Below are 17,056 nucleotides of genomic sequence, written 5' to 3' on the forward strand. Positions count from 1 at the left end.
TGAGGTCCAACACCAGCTGACTGAGAGGGCTCGTTTCTGGGCTCAGCTTGGTTGGTGAGGTCCAACACCAGCTGACTGAGAGGGCTTGTTTCTGGGCTCAGCTTGGTTGGTGAGGTCCAACACCAGCTGACTGAGAGGGCTTGTTTCTGGGCTCAGCTTGGTTGGTGAGGTCCAACACCAGCTGACTGAGAGGGCTTGTTTCTGGGCTCAGCTTGGTTGGTGAGGTCCAACACCAGCTGATTGAGAGGGCTCATTTCTGGGCTCAGCTTGGTTGGTGTCAGTCAACACCAGCTGACTGAGAGGGCTCGTTTCTGGGCTCAGCTTGGTTGGTGAGGTCCAACACCAGCTGACTGAGAGGGCTCGTTTCTGGGCTCAGCTTGGTTGGTGAGGTCCAACACCAGCTGACTGAGAGGGCTCGTTTCTGGGATCAGCTTGGTTGGTGAGGTCCAACACCAGCTGACTGAGAGGGCTCGTTTATGGGCTCAGCTTGGTTGGTGAGGTCCAACACCAGCTGACTGAGAGGGCTCATTTCTGGGCTCAGCTTGGTTGGTGAGGTCCAACACCAGCTGACTGAGAGGGCTCGTTTCTGGGATCAGCTTGGTCGGTGATGTCCAACACCAGCTGACTGAGAGGGCTCGTTTCTGGAATCAGCTTGGTTGGTGTCAGTCAACACCAGCTGACTGAGAGGGCTCGTTTCTGGGCTCAGCTTGGTTGGTGAGGTCCAACACCAGCTGACTGAGAGGGCTCGTTTCTGGGATCAGGTGAATTTGGATTTGAATTTAGATGTTACCAAAATGTTAATGATCTTCTCTGTATTTTCAATACTACTGAAAGCGGCCCAATTCTGCCCTACATGCATTAGTTGGTGTATTTCTCTGGACTTGTAGATTTTCCGACAGAATTCTGAATGTAGGGCTTCAATTGGATGTTTGTCCCACATTTTAAAGTCCAGTTTATTGGTTGGTGAGGTCCAACACCAGCTGACTGAGAGGGCTCGTTTCTATATATATATATATATATATATATATATGTACTGTATACAGTGTTTTAACAATGTACAAATGGTTAAAGGACACAAGATAAAATAAATAAGCATAAATATGGGATGTATTTACAATGGTGTTTGTTCTTCTCTGGTTGCCCTTTTCTTGTGGCAACAGGTCACACATCTTGCTGCTGTGATGGCACACTGTGGAATTTCACCCAGTAGATATGGGAGTTTTTCAAAATTGGATTTGTTTTCGAATTCTTTGTGGATCTGTGTAATCTGAGGGAAATATGTCTCTCTAATATGGTCATACATTGGGCAGGAGGTTCGGAAGTGCAGCTCAGTTTCCACCTCATTTTGTGGGCAGTGAGCACATAGCCTGTCTTCTCTTGAGAGCCATGTCTGCCTACGGCGGCCTTTCTCATTAACAAGGCTATGCTCACTGAGTCTGTACATAGTCAAAGCTTTCCTTAAGTTTGGGTCAGTCACAGTGGTCAGGTATTCTGCCGCTGTGTACTCTCTGTTTAGGGCCAAATAGCATTTTAGTTTGCGCTGTTTTTAACGCCAGGGTAGTGTCAATTATTTCCAATGTGTCAAAAAGTAATTATCTTTTTATTTTCTCATGATTTGGTTTGGTTTTTGTCAATTATTTCCAATGTGTGTTGCTGTTTTCCGGGGCTCTGTAGGGTGTGTTTGTGTTTGTGAACAGAGCCCCAGGACCAACTTGCTTAGGGGACTCTTCTCAGGTTCATCTCTCTGTTTGTGATGGCTTTGTTATGGAAGGTTTGTGAATCGCTTCCTTTTAGGTGGTTGTAGAATTTAATGGCTCTTTTCTGGATTTTGATAATTAGTGGGTATCGGCCTAATTCTGCTCTGCATGCATTATTTGGTGTTTTACGTTGTACGCGGAGGATATTTTTGCAGAATTCTGCGTGCAGAGTCTCAATTTGGTGTTTGTCCCATTTTGTGAAGTCTTGGTTGGTGAGGGACCCCAGACCTCACAACCATAAAGGGCAATGGGCTCTATGACTGATTCAAGTATTTTTAGCCAAATCCTAATTGGTATGTTGAAATTTATGTTTCTTTTGATGGCATAGAATGCCCTTCTTGCCTTGTCTCTCAGATCGTTCACACCTTTGTGGAAGTTACCTGTGGCGCTGATGTTTAGGCCAAGGTATGTATAGTTTTTTGTGTGCTCTAGGGCAACAGTGTCTAGATGGAATTTGTATTTGTGGTCCTGGTGACTGGACCTTTTTGGAACACCATTATTTTGGTCTTACTGAGATTTACTGTCAGGGCCCAGGTCTGACAGAATCTGTGCATAAGATCTAGGTGCTGCTGTAGGCCCTCCTTGGTTGGTGACAGAAGCACCAGATCATCAGCAAACAGCAGACATTTGACTTCGGATTCTAGCAGGGGAGGCCGGGTGCTGCAGACTTTTCTAGTGCCCGCGCCAGTTCGTTGATATATATGTTGAAGAGGGTGGGGCTTAAGCTGCATCCCTGTCTAACCCCACGACCCTGTGTGAAGAAATGTGTGTGTTTTTGCCAATTTTAACCGCACACTTGTTGTTTGTGTACATGGATTTTATAATGTCATATGTTTTACCCCCAACACCACTTTCCATCAGTTTGTATAGCAGACCCTCATGCCAAATTGAGTCGAAGGCTTTTTGAAATCAAGAAAGCATGAGAAGACTTTGCCTTTGTTTTGGTTTGTTTGGTTGTCAATTAAGGTGTGCAGGGTGAATACATGGTCTGTTGTACGGTAATTTGGTAAAAAGCCAATTTGACATTTGCTCAGTACATTGTTTTCATTGAGGAAATGTACGAGTCTGCTGTTAATAATAATGCAGAGGATTTTCCCAAGGTTACTGTTGACACATATTCCACGGTAGTTATTGGGGTCAAATTTGTCTCCACTTTTGTGGATTGGGGTGATCAGTCCTTGGTTCCAAATATTGGGGAAGATGCCAGAGCTAAGTATGATGTTAAAGAGTTTTAGTATAGCCAATTGGAATTTGTTGTCTGTATATTTGATCATTTCATTGAGGATACCATCGACACCACAGGCCTTTTTGGGTTGGAGGGTTTTTATTTTGTCCTGTAACTCTCTCTCTCTCTCTCTCTCTCTCTCTGTCTACCCCAACCCTGTTCTCTCTCTCTCTCTCTCTCTGTCTACCCCAACCCTGTTCTCTCTCTCTCTCTCTCTCTCTCTCTCTCTCTGTCTACCCCAACCCTGTTCTCTCTCTCTCTCTTCTCTCTCTCTGTCTACCCCAACCCTGTTCTCTCTCCTCTCTCTCTCTCTCTCTCTCTCTCTCTCTCTCTCTCTCTCTCTCTCCCCAACCCTGTTCTCTCTCTCTCTCTCTCTCTACCCCAACCCTGTACTCTCTCTCTCTCTCTCTCTCTCTCTCTCTCTCTCTCTCTCTCTACCCCAACCCTGTATTCTCTCTCTCTCTCTCTCTCTCTGTCTACCCCAACCCTGTTCTCTCTCTCTCTCTCTCTCTCTCTCTCTCTCTGTCTACCCCAACCCTTTTCTCTCTCTCTCTCTCTCTCTCTCTCTCTCTCTCTCTCTCTCTCTCTCTCTCTCTCTCTCTCTCTCTCTCTCTCTCTCTCTCTCTCCCTCTCTCTCTCTCTCTCTCTCTCTACCCCAACCCTGTTCTCTCTCTCTCTCTCTCTCTCTCTCTCTCTCTCTCTCTCTCTCTCTCTCTACCCCAACCCTGTTCTCTCTCTCTCTCTCTCTCTCTCTCTCTCTCTCTCTCTCCTCTCTCTCCCTGTTCTCTCTCTCTCTGTCTCTCTGTTCTCTCTCTCTCTGTCTCTCTGTTCTCTCTCTCTCTCTCTCTCTCTCTCTCTCTCTCTCTCTCTCTCTCTGTCTACCCCAACCCTGTTCTCTCTCCTCTCTGTATCTCTTATTTTTCCCTTTTTCTTCATGTGTTTCTCTGTATCTGTAGTTTCAATCTCTCTCTGAACAACTTGGTTAATGAGTTCTGCCTTTGTCTTTCTTCTTCTGCTAAACCAAACAAGCAGACAAAGTCAGACAGGAGAAATACCTTTTTATTTGTTCAGTCGACTCTTAGAAGCTTTATCTCTCTGAACAGAGAGCTTCAGAGTGCTCAAATAGATACAAATCCAGTGTTCTCTGTGTGTGTGTGTTCTGTGTTAGTTTCTCCATTGTTAGTGTAATGTCCACTACAATCAGAATCAACCACAGCCTATGTCAGATCCACAGTCCTCTGCATTGTGAAGATGCAGTGTTGTCAACCAGTGTAAATAACTTAACTAATCACCTTTCTCCTTCTCTTGTTCTCTATATTTCGTAGGATCCCTCCTTCTCCCTCCTCCTCCACGACAAGCTCCAGGTGCCCAACAGCTCGCGGCGGGCGTGGAACGAGCGTGACAGTCGCTGTGACGTGTGTTCCACTCATCTGACTCAGCTGAAACAGGAAGCAGTCCACATGGTGCTGACCTTGGACCAGTGGGACCTGTCCCCCAGCTCGCCCCCCACCCTGCCCAGCCGCAGTGGCCTTCCCCAGGGCCCCACAGCACCACGGGACTGGGCCTACCTCCTCCCAGCCTCAGCAGCCTACCCCCATCCACACCCACACCACCCTACCATGCCTCCGTCCTCCTCTAGTGCATCATCCTCAAGCCCCAGCCACACTGCCTCCAACCCCTGCCAAGGTGCAGCATCTGTGGGGAAAACCCCTGCCCAGACAGCCTCTTCAGCACTAGCCCCAGCCTCCTCATCGCCAGCTCCATCCTCTGTGCATCAGGGAGTGTATCCCCGCCATGGGTCCAAGCCCAGCTCCCTAGGGGTCGGCTTGGGGGTTGAGAGGAGGAGCGTCTCTCCGGCACACAGTAGTAAAGCCAGCGGTGCCCAGCCGCCCCACAGCCCCAGTAATAACGGTTCTGGTAGCAGAGCGTTACTGAGCACGGCAGCCCTGCAGGCTCACCAGTACATGTCTCGCAGCAATGGAGGAGGAGTCACACTCTACCCCTACCAGGTGTGGTGTGTGTGGTGTGTGTGTGTGTGTGTGTGTGTGTGTGTGTGTGTGTGTGTTTGTGTGTGTGTGTGATGATGGATGAGCTTTTTGAAGTGCAGGTAGATAGAATTGGGGGGGAAAGGATCAAAATAAATGAAAGTGGATCTGTTTCCAAAAAGGCGTAACTGGAAAGAGGGTTGGCACAAAACAAAATGTGGAATTGTTATGTTCCGTGTCTGACTTTAGGGCCCATTTTGACAGGGATTGACCTTATTTTTCAAAATGTCTCCTCCAATTTGTTGACCAAAGGGAGAGGTGGAACTGTGAGGTTGAACTGAGCTTCTGTCCTCCCTTTTCCTCTGAAATCGAGTTGCAGTCTGTCCCGGGTGTCGAGTCACGTAGGGTTCATTAGATTGTTTGGCCCTGATGGCGTATATTAGCCATGAGCAAGAGGTCAGACAGCTGAGAGTGGTAACCGAAGGGAAGATGAGGACAACTTTTGGAACAAAGGCTTCTGGGTGAGGACTGTAAACTGTTATCGAAAGAGACAGGTGGTGGGGGGGGGAGTTCTTAAAGTATGTACAAATTAGAGAGAGAGAGTTAGTGCTCTGTGTTCTGATTACATGTAATAATGAATATCCTGATAATGAGGACTCGAGGGAACACTCCTGTCACACCCCTGTTCTCCCTCATCACCCTCCCAACCCCTGTCCCTCACCTCACGTCTCTCTCCCACCCCTGTCCCTCACATCACATCTCCCTACCACCCCCTGTTCTCCCCCCTGTCCCTCACCTCACATCTCTCTCTCCCACCCCCTGTCCCTCACCTCACATCTCTCTCCCACCCTGTCCCTCACCTCACATCTCTCTCTCCCATCCCTGTCCTCACCTCACATCTCTCTCTCCATCCCCTGTCCCTCCATCCCCCCATCCCCTGTCCTCACCTCACATCTCTCTCCCATCCCCTGTCCTCACCTCACATCTCTCTCCCCATCCCCTGTACCTCACCTCACATCTCTCTCCCATCCCCTGTACCTCACCTCACATCTCTCTCCCACCTCCCTCTCCCACCCCCTGTCCCTCACCTCACATCTCTCTCCCACCCCTGTCCCTCACCTCACATCTCTCTCTCCCATCCCTGTACCTCACCTCACATCTCTCCCCACCCCCTGTCCCTCACCTCACATCTCCCTACCACCCCTGTTCTCCCCCCTGTTCCTCACCTCACATCTCTCTCTCCCATCCCCTGTACCTCACCTCACATCTCTCTCCCACCCCCTGTCCCTCACCTCACATCTCTCTCTCCCACCCCCTGTCCCTCACCTCACATCTCCCTACCACCCCCTGTTCTCCCCCTGTCCCTCACCTCACATCTCTCTCTCCCACCCCTGTCCCTCACCTCACATCTCCCTACCACCCCCTGTTCTCCCCCTGTCCCTCACCTCACATCTCTCTCCCACCCCCTGTACCTCACCTCACATCTCTCTCCCACCCCCTGTCCCTCACCTCACATCTCCCTACCACCCCCTGTTCTCCCCCTGTCCCTCACCTCACATCTCTCTCTCCCACCCCTGTACCTCACCTCACATCTCTCTCCCAGCCCCTGTCCCTCACCTCATCTCTCTCTCCCATCCCCTGTACCTCACATCTCTCTCCATCCCTGTACCTCACCTCACATCTCTCCCCAACCCCTGTCCCTCACCTCACATCTCTCTCCCCCCCCTGTCCCTCACCTCACATCTCTCTCCCATCCCCTGTACCTCACCTCATCTCTCTCCCACCCCTGTCCTCACCTCACATCTCTCTCCACCCCTGTACCACCTCACATCTCTCTCCCCCCCTGTCCTCACCTCACCTCACATCTCTCTCTCCCATCCCTGTACCTCACCTCCATCTCTCTCCCACCCCTGTCCTCACCTCACATCTCTCTCCCCACCCCTGTCCATCACCCCAACCCCTGTACCTCACCTCTCTCTCTCCCATCCCCTGTACCTCACCTCACATCTCTCTCCATCCCCTGTCCCTCACCTCACATCTCTCTCCCACCCCTGTCCCCCTTCATCTCTCTCCCATCCTCACCTCACATCTCTCTCCACCCCCTGTCCCTCACCTCATCTCCCTACCACCCCCTGTCCCTCACCTCACATCTCTCTCCCAACCCCTGTCCCTCACCTCACTCCCTACCACCCCCTGTCCCTCACCTCACATCTCTCTCCCACCCCCTGTCCCTCACCTCACATCTCCCTACCACCCCTGTTCTCCCCCTGTCCCTCACCTCATCTCTCTCCCACCCCTGTACCTCACCTCACATCTCTCTCCCACCCCTGTCCCTCACCCCACTCTCTCTCCCATCCCTGTACCTCTCACATCTCTCTCCCCCCCCTGTACCTCACCTCACATCTCTCTCCCATCCCCTGTACCTCACCTCACATCTCTCTCCCACCCCCTGTCCCTCACCTCACATCTCTCTCTCCCATCCCCTGTACCTCACCTCACATCTCTCTCCCACCCCTGTCCCTCACCTCACATCTCTCTCTCCCACCCCCTGTACCTCACCTCATCTCTCCCCACCCCTGTCTCTCACCTCACCTCTCTCTCTCCCATCCCTGTCCCTCACCTCACATCTCTCTCCCCTGTAACTCTCTCTCCCAACCCTGTCCCTCACCTCACATCTCTCTCTCCCATCCCCTGTACCTGACCTCACATCTCTCTCCCACCCCTGTCCCTCACCTCACATCTCTCTCTCCCACCCCCTGTCCCTTACTTCACATCTCTCTCCCAACCCCTGTCCCTCACCTCACATCTCTCTCCCACCCCCTGTCCCTCACCTCACATCTCCCTACCACCCCCTGTCCCTCACCTCACATCTCTCTCCCAACCCCTGTCCTCACCTCATCTCCCTACCACCCCCTGTCCTCACCTCACATCTCTCTCCCACCCCCTGTCCCTCACCTCACATCTCCCTACCACCCCTGTTCTCCCCCTGTCCCTCACCTCACATCTCTCTCTCCCCCCTGTACCTCACCTCACATCTCTCCCACCCCTGTCCCTCACCCCACATATCCTCTCCCATCCCCTGTACCTCACCTCACATCTCTCTCCCATCCCCTCATCTCTCCCCATCCCCTGTACCTCACCTCATCTCTCTCCCACCTCACATCCCCCCAACCCCTGTCCTCACCTCACATCTCTCTCCCAACCCCTGTACCTCACCTCACATCTCTCCCACCCCTGTCCTCACCTCACATCTCCCTACCACCCCCTGTCCCTCACCTCACATCTCTCTCCCACCCCTGTCCCTCACCTCACATCTCCCCCACCCCCTGTCCCTCACCTCACATCTCTCTCCAACCCCTCCCACCTCCCTCTGTCACCTCACCTCTCACATCTCTCATCTCCCTACCCCCCTGTCCCTCCCTCACCTCACCTCACATCTCTCTCTCCCACCCCTGTACCTCACCTCACATCTCTCTCCCACCCCCTGTCCCTCACCCCACATCTCTCTCTCCCATCCCCTGTACCTCACCTCACATCTCTCTCCCATCCCCTGTACCTCACCTCACATCTCTCTCCCATCCCCTGTACCTCACCTCACATCTCTCTCCCACCCCCTGTCCCTCACCTCACATCTCTCTCCCAACCCCTGTCCCTCACCTCACATCTCTCTCCCAACCCCTGTACCTCACCTCACATCTCTCCCCAACCCCTGTACCTCACCTCACATCTCTCTCCCACCCCTGTCCCTCACCTCACATCTCTCTCCCACCCCCTGTCCCTCACCTCACCTCACATCTCTCTCTCCCATCCCCTGTACCTCACCTCACATCTCTCTCCCACCCCTGTCCCTCACCTCACATCTCTCTCTCCCATCCCCTGTCCCTCACCTCACATCTCTCTCCCCCCCCCTGTCCCTCACCTCACATCTCTCTCTCCCATCCCCTGTCCCTCACCTCACATCTCTCTCTCCCACCCCTGTCCCTCACCTCACATCTCTCTCCCACCCCCTGTCCCTCACCTCACATCTCTCTCTCCCATCCCCTGTCCCTCACCTCACATCTCTCTCCCACCCCTGTCCCTCACCTCACATCTCTCTCCCCCTGTACCTCCCTCTCTCTCTCCCACCCCTGTCCCACCTCATCTCCCACCCCCTGTTCTCCCTAATCTCCCACCCCATGTCCCTCTACCTCATCTATCTACCCCCCCATGTCCCTCTACCTCCCCATGTCCCTCTACCTCATCTCTCTACCCCATCATCTCCCCTGTTCCCCTCATCTCCCCTGGTTCCCCTCCTCTCCCTACCCCCTCACCTCCCCTGTTCCCCTCATCTCCCCCCTCTCTCCCCTCCCTCTGTCCCCTCCTTCCTTTTCTCTCCTCTCTCCCCTCCCCCTTTTCTCTCCCTCCGTCCCCTCCCTCATTTTCTCTCCTCTCTCCCTCCGCCCCTCCCTCTTTTTCTCTCCTCTCTCCCTCCGTCCCCTCCTTCCTTTTCTCTCCTCTCTCTCTCCCTCCGCCCCTCCCTCCTTTTCTCTCCTCTCTCCCTCCGTCCCCTCCCTCCTTTTCTCTCCTCTCTCCCTCCGTCCCCTCCTTCCTTTTCTCTCCTCTCTCCCTCTGCCCCCTCCTTCCTTTTCTCTCCTCTCTCCCTCCATCCCCTCCTTCCTTTTCTCTCCTCTCTCCCTCCATCCCCTCCCTCCTTTTCTCTCCTCTCTCCCTCCGTCCCCTCCTTCCTTTTCTCTCCTTCTCCTCCCCTCCTTCCTTTTCTCTCCCTCCCCCGTCCCCTCCTTCCTTTTCTCTCTCTCTCTCCCCCGTCCCCTCCTTCCTTTTCTCTCTTTCCCTCCGTCCCCTCCTTCCTTTTCTCTCCTCTCTGTCCCCTCCTTCCTTTTCTCTCCTCTCCCTCCGTCCCTCCTTTTCCTCCTCCTCTCTCCTTTCCCCTCCTTCCTCTCTCCCTCTGTCCCCTCCCTCCTTTTCTCTCCTCTCCCTCTCTCCCCTCCCCTCTCTCCTCTCCCTCCCCCTCCTCCTTTTCTCTCCTCTCTCCCTCCGTCTCCTCCTTCCTTTCTCTCCTCTCTCCCTCCGTCCCTCCTTCCTTTCTCTCCTCTCTCCCTCCGTCCCCTCCTTCCCTTCCCTCCTTTTCTCTCCTCTCTCCCTCTGTCCCCTCCTTCCTTTTCTCTCCTCTCTCCCCCCGTCCCCTCCTTCCTTTTCTCTCCTCTCTCCCTCCGTCCCCTCCTTCCTTTTCTCTCCTCTCTCCCCCGTCCCCTCCTTCCTTTTCTCTCCTCTCTCCCTCCGTCCCCTCCCTCCTTTTCTCTCCTCTCCTCCCTCCTTCCTTTTCTCTCCTCTCCCTCCGTCCCCTCCTTCCTTTTCTCTCCTCTCTCCCCGTCCCCTCCTTCCTTTTCTCTCCTCCATCCGTCCCTCCTTCCTTTTCTCTCCTCTCCCCCCCGTCCCCTCCTTCCTTTTCTCTCCTCTCCCCCCGTCCCCTCCCTCTTTTTCTCTCCTCTCTCCCTCCGCCCCCTCCTTCCTTTTCTCTCCTCTCTCCCTCCGTCCCCTCCTTCCTTTTCTCTCCTCTCTCCCCCCGTCCCTCCTTCCTTTTCTCTCCTCTCTCCCTCCGTCCCCTCCCTCCTTTTCTCTCCTCTCTCCCTCCGTCCCCTCCCTCCTTTTCTCTCCTCTCTCCCTCCCTCCCCCTCCCTCCTTTTCTCTCCTCTCTCCCTCCGTCCCCTCCTTCCTTTTCTCTCCTCTCTCCCTCCGTCCCCTCCTTCCTCTCTCCCTCTGTCCCCTCCCTCCTTTTCTCTCCTCTCCCTCTGTCCCCTCCCTCCTTTTCTCTCCTCTCTCCCTCTGTCCCCTCCCTCCTTTTCTCTCCTCTCTCCCTCTGTCCCCTCCCTCCTTTTCTCTCCTCTCCCCTCTGTCCCCTCCCTCCTTTTCTCTCCTCTCTCCCTCTGTCCCCTCCCTCCTTTTCTCTCCTCTCTCCCTCTGTCCCCTCCGTCCCCTCCCTCCTTTTCTCTCCTCTCCCTCCGTCCCCTCCCTCAATTTCTCTCCTCTCTCCCTCCCTCCGTCCCCTCCTTCCTTTTCTCTCCTCTCCCTCCCTCCCTCCGTCCCCTCCCTCCTTTTCTCTCCTCTCCCTCCCTCCGTCCCCTCCCTCCTTTTCTCTCCTTTCTCCCTCCCTCCGTCCCCTCCCTCCTTTTCTCTCCTCTCTCCCTCCGTCCCCTCCCTCCTTTTCTCTCCTCTCTCCCTCCGTCCCCTTCCTCCTTTTCTCTCCTCTCTCCCTCCATCCCCTCCCTCCTTTCTCTCCTCTCTCCCTCTGTCCCCTCCCTCCTTTTCTCTCCTCTCTCCCTCCATCCCCTCCCTCCTTTTCTCTCCTCTCTCCCTCCATCCCCTCCCTCCTTTTCTCTCCTCTCTCCCTCCGTCCCCTCCCTCCTTTTCTCTCCTCTCTCCCTCCGTCCCCTCCCTCCTTTTCTCTCCTCTCTCCCTCCATCCCCTGTCTCAAGGTCACCTTTCTGAGGCCCGCTGGCACACAGCCCAGGGTGCTACTAGAAATACACTGTGTGTCTGTGGAATAAAGTCAGGAGGATATTATTATTATTTAAATGTAACCTTTATTTAACTAGGCAAGTCAGTTAAGAATAAATTCTTATTTTACAATGACGACCTACCTTCCCCGGCCAAACCCTCCCCTAACCCGGACGATGCTGGGCCAATTGTGTGCTGCCCTATGGGACTCCCGATCACGGCCGGTTGTGATACATCCCGGGATCGAACCAGGGTCTATAGTGATGCCTCTAGCACTGAGATGCAGTGCCTTTGACCGCTGCTCCACTCAGGAGCTTTAAGATATACGAGTCCATTTGATTTCTTCCCTCCATTTTCCTTGTGCTGAGATGGCACGATGCCCATCAAAGAGCCATCAGTCAGCCATTGTCTTCACATTATGCCATAGTATGCCTAGCCTGTAGCAATGCCTAGCCTGTAGCATAGCCCTGTGATACTAATAACATGCTTTAGCAGTGTAGAACAGCTGCACGCTAATCAAGAAGGGTTAGGCTCCCGCAAGCAGTCAAGTGCTGGCACCCGATCGAGTAGACACACACACACACACACACACACCTCCCAGTATGGTGTATGTGGCAGATGTCCTATATTTCTGTTTCTAAATCAGGTATTTTGGTCTGTGGATGATGCAAGTAGACTACTTCTACACTAATTAGCCAATCAATCAACCGTGTGTGTGTGTGTCCTGTGTAGCTCCTCTCTCCTCTTCCCTGCAGTAACATAGTGTGACATTAACACTCCTGTTTTACCATTAGAGCAGAGCGAGAACATGATGATAAATCACTGTGAATTCAGACAGGTCACACAGAACCTCCAGAGCTACACTACTGCTGGGGTGTGTGTGCATGTTGAGGGGGGAGCTAGGGAGTTGAGAAGAAAGCAGAGTGAGGAGATGGAGAGGTTTGGGGGAGAGGGGAGAAAAGGAGGGAGAGAGAGAGCTTTATAAATGGTTCTCTATATCGGGATGACATTTAAAGAATGCTGAGACAGCGATATGGCGTGAGCCTGCTGGCACAAAATGGCCGCTGAGCTTCATCCATCCAGGTAGGACAACATATTAGTGGTGGATACTGGATAGGACTTACAGCCCCATACAATCTAAAGCACCTATAGTCAAAAATACTATCTGAATCACTAGATGAATCCAATGCATTAGTTTTATGAATATTCTTTATACTTAACAAACATTACTGAAAATGTGAAAATAAATTGTTAAGGTTAAATTGATCAACACGTTCAAGAGGAACAATGAGAGAGAGAGACAGAGACAGAGACAGAGAGAGACAGAGACAGAGACAGAGAGAGACAGAGACAGAGAGAGAGAGAGACAGAGAGACAGAGACAGAGAGACAGAGACAGAGAGACAGAGACAGAGAGACAGAGACAGAGAGACAGAGACAGAGAGACAGAGACAGAGAGACAGAGACAGAGAGACAGACAGAGAGACAGACAGAGAGACAGACAGAGACAGAGACAGAGACAGAGAGAGAGACAGAGAGAGAGACAGAGAGAGAGAGAGAGAGAGAGAGAGAGAGACAGAGACAGAGAGACAGAGACAGAGAGAGAGACAGAGAGAGAGACAGAGAGAGAGACAGAGAGAGAGACAGTAATATGGAGGTGACAGATGGAGGAGGATGGCACCAGGTCTCCCTCTGGCCTGACTGGCACTGTGTCACCAGTAGAAGGAAGACCTGTTCTTTTCTCTCCTTAAAGCAAACAAACAGGTGTAGTTCCTCCAGTCCTATATTCTTACTACTGTGTGTGTGTGTGTAGATCTCGCAGATGATATCAGAGGGGTGTAGAGAGGGTCTGACGGAGGAGGCTCTGAACCACTACAATGCTGATCTCCCCGCCCCCTCACCTTCCAAGGTCCCTCCCACTTTGCAGGTTACCACGGCAACCCCAACCACCACCTCTGCCGCTGCATCGTTCTTCGCCAGGTAAGAACAACCAGATTTATATAACTTCACACCTTCATACAGTGTACATGTAAACACACAGTTAGACACACTCACACTGACAAAGGCCTGCAGAGTCCTTCAGCCCTTCCCCTGCAATCTTCCCAAATGAGTCAACTGTGTGGAAAGAGACGTGTGTGTGTGTGTGTGTGTGTGTGTGTATGTGTGTGTGTGTGTGTGTGTGTGTGTGTGTGTGTGTGTGTGTGTGTGTGTGTGTGTGTGTGTGTGTGTGTGTGTGTGTGTGTGTGTGTGTGTGTGTGTGGCCTGTTAACCAGTTCTATATTCAGTAGACGTATAAGTTACAGTGCATTCGGAAAGTATTGACCATTTCCACATTTTTTTACGTTACAGCCTTATCCTAAAGTTGATTAAATAAATGTTTTGCCTCAATCTTAAACACAATACCCCATAATGACAAAATGAAAAACAGGATTTTAGAAATGTTTTCAAATGTATTAAAAATAAAAAACACAAGTATTTACATAAGTATTCAGACCCTTTGCTATGAGACTCTAAATTGATCTCCGGTGCATCTGGTTTCCATTGATCATCCTTGATATGTTTCTACAACTTGATTGGTCCACCTGTGGTAAATTCAATTGGACATGATTTAGAAAGGCACACACCTGTCTCTATGAGGTCCCACAGTTGACAGTGCATGTCAGAGCAAAAACCAAGCCATGAGGTCGGACAAATTGTCCGTAGAGCTCCGAGACAGGATTGTGTTGAGGCACAGATCTGGGGAATGGTACCAGCATTGAAAGTCCTCAAGAGCACAGTGTCCTCCTTCATTCTTAATTGGAAGAAGTTTGGAACCACCAAGACTCTTCCTAGAGCTGGCATCCCGGCCAAACTGAGCAATCGTGGGAGAAGGGCCTTGGTCAGGGAGGTGACCAAGAATCCAATGGTCACTCCGACAGAGCTCCAGAGTTCCTCTGTGGAGATGGGAGAACCTTCCAGAAGGACAACCATCTCTGCAGCACTCCACCAATCAGGCCTTAATGGTAGTAGTGGCCAGACAAAAGCCACTCCTCAGTAAAAGGCACATGACAACCCGCTTAGAGTTTGCCAAAAAGTCACCTAAAGGAATCTCAGACCATGAGAAACAAGATTCCCTGGTCTGATGAAACCAAGATTGAACTCTTTGGCCTGAATGCGAAGCATCACGTCTGGAAGAAACCTGGCACCATCCCTACGGTGAAGCATGGTGGTGGCAGCATCATACTGTGGGGATATTTTTCAGAGGCAGGGACTCGGAGACTAGTCAGGATCGAGGGAAAGATGAACGGACCTTGATGAAAACCTGCTCCAGAGCACTCAGGACCTCAGAATGGGGCAAAGGTTCACCTTCTAAAAGGAAAATGACCCTACAGCCAAAACAACACAGGATTGACTTCGGGATTTTTGGAGAGACCTGAAAATAGCTTTGCAGCAATACTCCCCATCCAACCAGACAGAGCTTGAGAGGTTCTGCAGAGAAGAATGGGAGAAACTTCCCAAATACAGGTGTGCCAAGCTTGTAGCTTCATACACAAGAAGACTCGAGGCTGTAATTTCTGCTGATATTTCCATATTACATTTTTAATACATTTTCAGAAATATCTAAAAAAAAAAAAAAAAAAATTCCCCGTCATTATGGGGTATTGTGTGTAGATTGATGAGGGGGGAAAAGGCTGTAATGTAAGAAAATGTGGAAAAAGGGAAGCCTGAATACTTTCTGAATGCTCTGTACATCATCAATAACAGGAATATTGAGACTGACAGTACATCAATAAAACACACGCACACATCCTAGTACAGTCTTCAATAACTCAGGCGATACATGAATAACTAATGTCAAAACATTAATATCTCCGTGTCTGTATCTATGACAGTTATTAAGACATCGAGGCCGACATTCTCCTCCAAACGCCGTCCCACAAAAAATGTGAGGGCAGATTCTGCATTGCATACCTCCAGGTATTTCACTCTGCAATACATTGTGTTACACATCCCTTCTCAAATACGAACCTTATCCTAAATGTCCTATCTCCCTATACTGCTGAATGTTTTCTGGCTAGATTAAAGCAATAAGGCCTGGGGGGTGTGATATTTGGCCAATATACCACGGCTATGGGCTGTTGTTAGGCACAACGCAAGGCCAATCAGCATTCGGGGCTCGAACCACCGGTTGATAATTAAGCAATAAGGTCAGAGGGGGTGTGATATTTGGCCAATATACCACGGCTATGGGCTGTTCTTAGGCACAACGACCACAAAACCCAGAGGTGCCTTATTGCTATTATAAACTGGTTACCAATGTAATTAGAGCAGTAAAAATATGTGTTTTGTTTTACCCGTGGTATATGGCCTGATATAGCGCGGCTGTCAGCCAATCAGCATTCAGGGCTCGAACCACCCAGTTTATAATTAAGGATATACCACCTCTGATCTCTGTAGATTAAACCCAAACCTCTGATCTGTAGTCTTTCTTCTAGATTTATAATTCTAACCTTTGATTTGTCTTAAGTCTGTGTTGTATGTTAACTCTGGTCTCTGTTCTCTCCATCCTGACATAGTGAGGGAGAGAGGGAGGGATAGAGATACAACTAGATAACTCTGGTCTCTGTTCTCTCCATCCTGACATAGTGAGGGAGAGAGGGAGGGATAGAGATACAACTAGATAACTCTGGTCTCTGTTCTCTCCATCCTGACATAGTGAGGGAGAGAGAGGGATAGAGATACAACTAGATAACTGTGTTGTATGTTAACTCTGGTATCTGTGCGGCAGACACCATGGGCTCTATTTTAACAAACATAATGCAATGGCAGATCTTACCTCTGGCTGTAGCGTTCTAGGTTCGGGGGTGTGCTGCTGGGCGCAGCAGCTGGGTTTTGATGAATGAACAATTTGTGGGTGTGTCGAGGCGTGGCTCCTCACTGGCCAATCAGAACGTGCTCCATGGCTAAATATGGCGTTTCTTCAGGTTATATATTTTAAAAAATGTATGTATTGCGTTGTTCAACTCCAATTCGAATGTTAATCTGTTTATAGCCTAATTCGTTAAATAGCCTGCCCCATATTTGCTAAATATGTTAAACATGTTTTCAGTCCACATTGTTCTAGTTGCATTGCTTCAATATAGAAATACATTGTTAAACATCATCTAGAGCATTCCCCCTGATATAGGGGCTAGGCCACTGCAAAATGCAGTCTGCCAAACATAATCAATAAGAAATATTAAATTCACTAGGCTATTGATAAGGCCTAAAAAGACAAGGCAATTTTTTAAGTAGTCATGTCTAAATAGAGTTACAGGCACCGTAATGGATCCCCGTGGGTGTATAATTCAGACAAGGCCATTTAGAATATGGAGGGTTTTACCCACTTTTCATAGGAGCTGGATAAAGGTCCACTCACCGTTATGCAGTGGTGTAAAGTACTTAAGTAAAAAAACTACTTAAGTAGTTCTTTGGGGTATCTGTACTTGACTTTGCTATTTATATGTTTGAATACTTTTACTTCACTACATTTTCCTTGACACCCAAAAGTACTCGTTACATTTTGAATGTTAAGCAGGACAGGAAAATGCACTTATCAAGAGAACATCCCTGGTC

The 17,056-nt window shown here is 50.6% G+C and overlaps 1 protein-coding gene across 1 annotated transcript in view; it reads left to right on the plus strand.

Annotated features, from left to right (window-relative positions):
* Positions 1-15,418, plus strand: part of LOC118375281 (kinesin-like protein KIF26B) — a 91,344-nt gene extending 75,926 nt beyond the window's left edge. Inside the window, exons 3-5 of the mRNA XM_035761796.2 lie at positions 4,308-4,991; positions 13,275-13,441; positions 15,334-15,418. Coding sequence (XP_035617689.1) covers positions 4,308-4,991; positions 13,275-13,441; positions 15,334-15,340 — 858 coding nt within the window. The 3' untranslated portion in view covers positions 15,341-15,418. The remainder of the gene's footprint in view (positions 1-4,307; positions 4,992-13,274; positions 13,442-15,333) is intronic.
* The last annotated feature ends 1,638 nt before the right edge of the window (positions 15,419-17,056 follow it).

Source organism: Oncorhynchus keta, chromosome 29, assembly GCF_023373465.1.
Source record: "Oncorhynchus keta strain PuntledgeMale-10-30-2019 chromosome 29, Oket_V2, whole genome shotgun sequence".
NCBI lineage: Eukaryota > Metazoa > Chordata > Actinopteri > Salmoniformes > Salmonidae > Oncorhynchus > Oncorhynchus keta.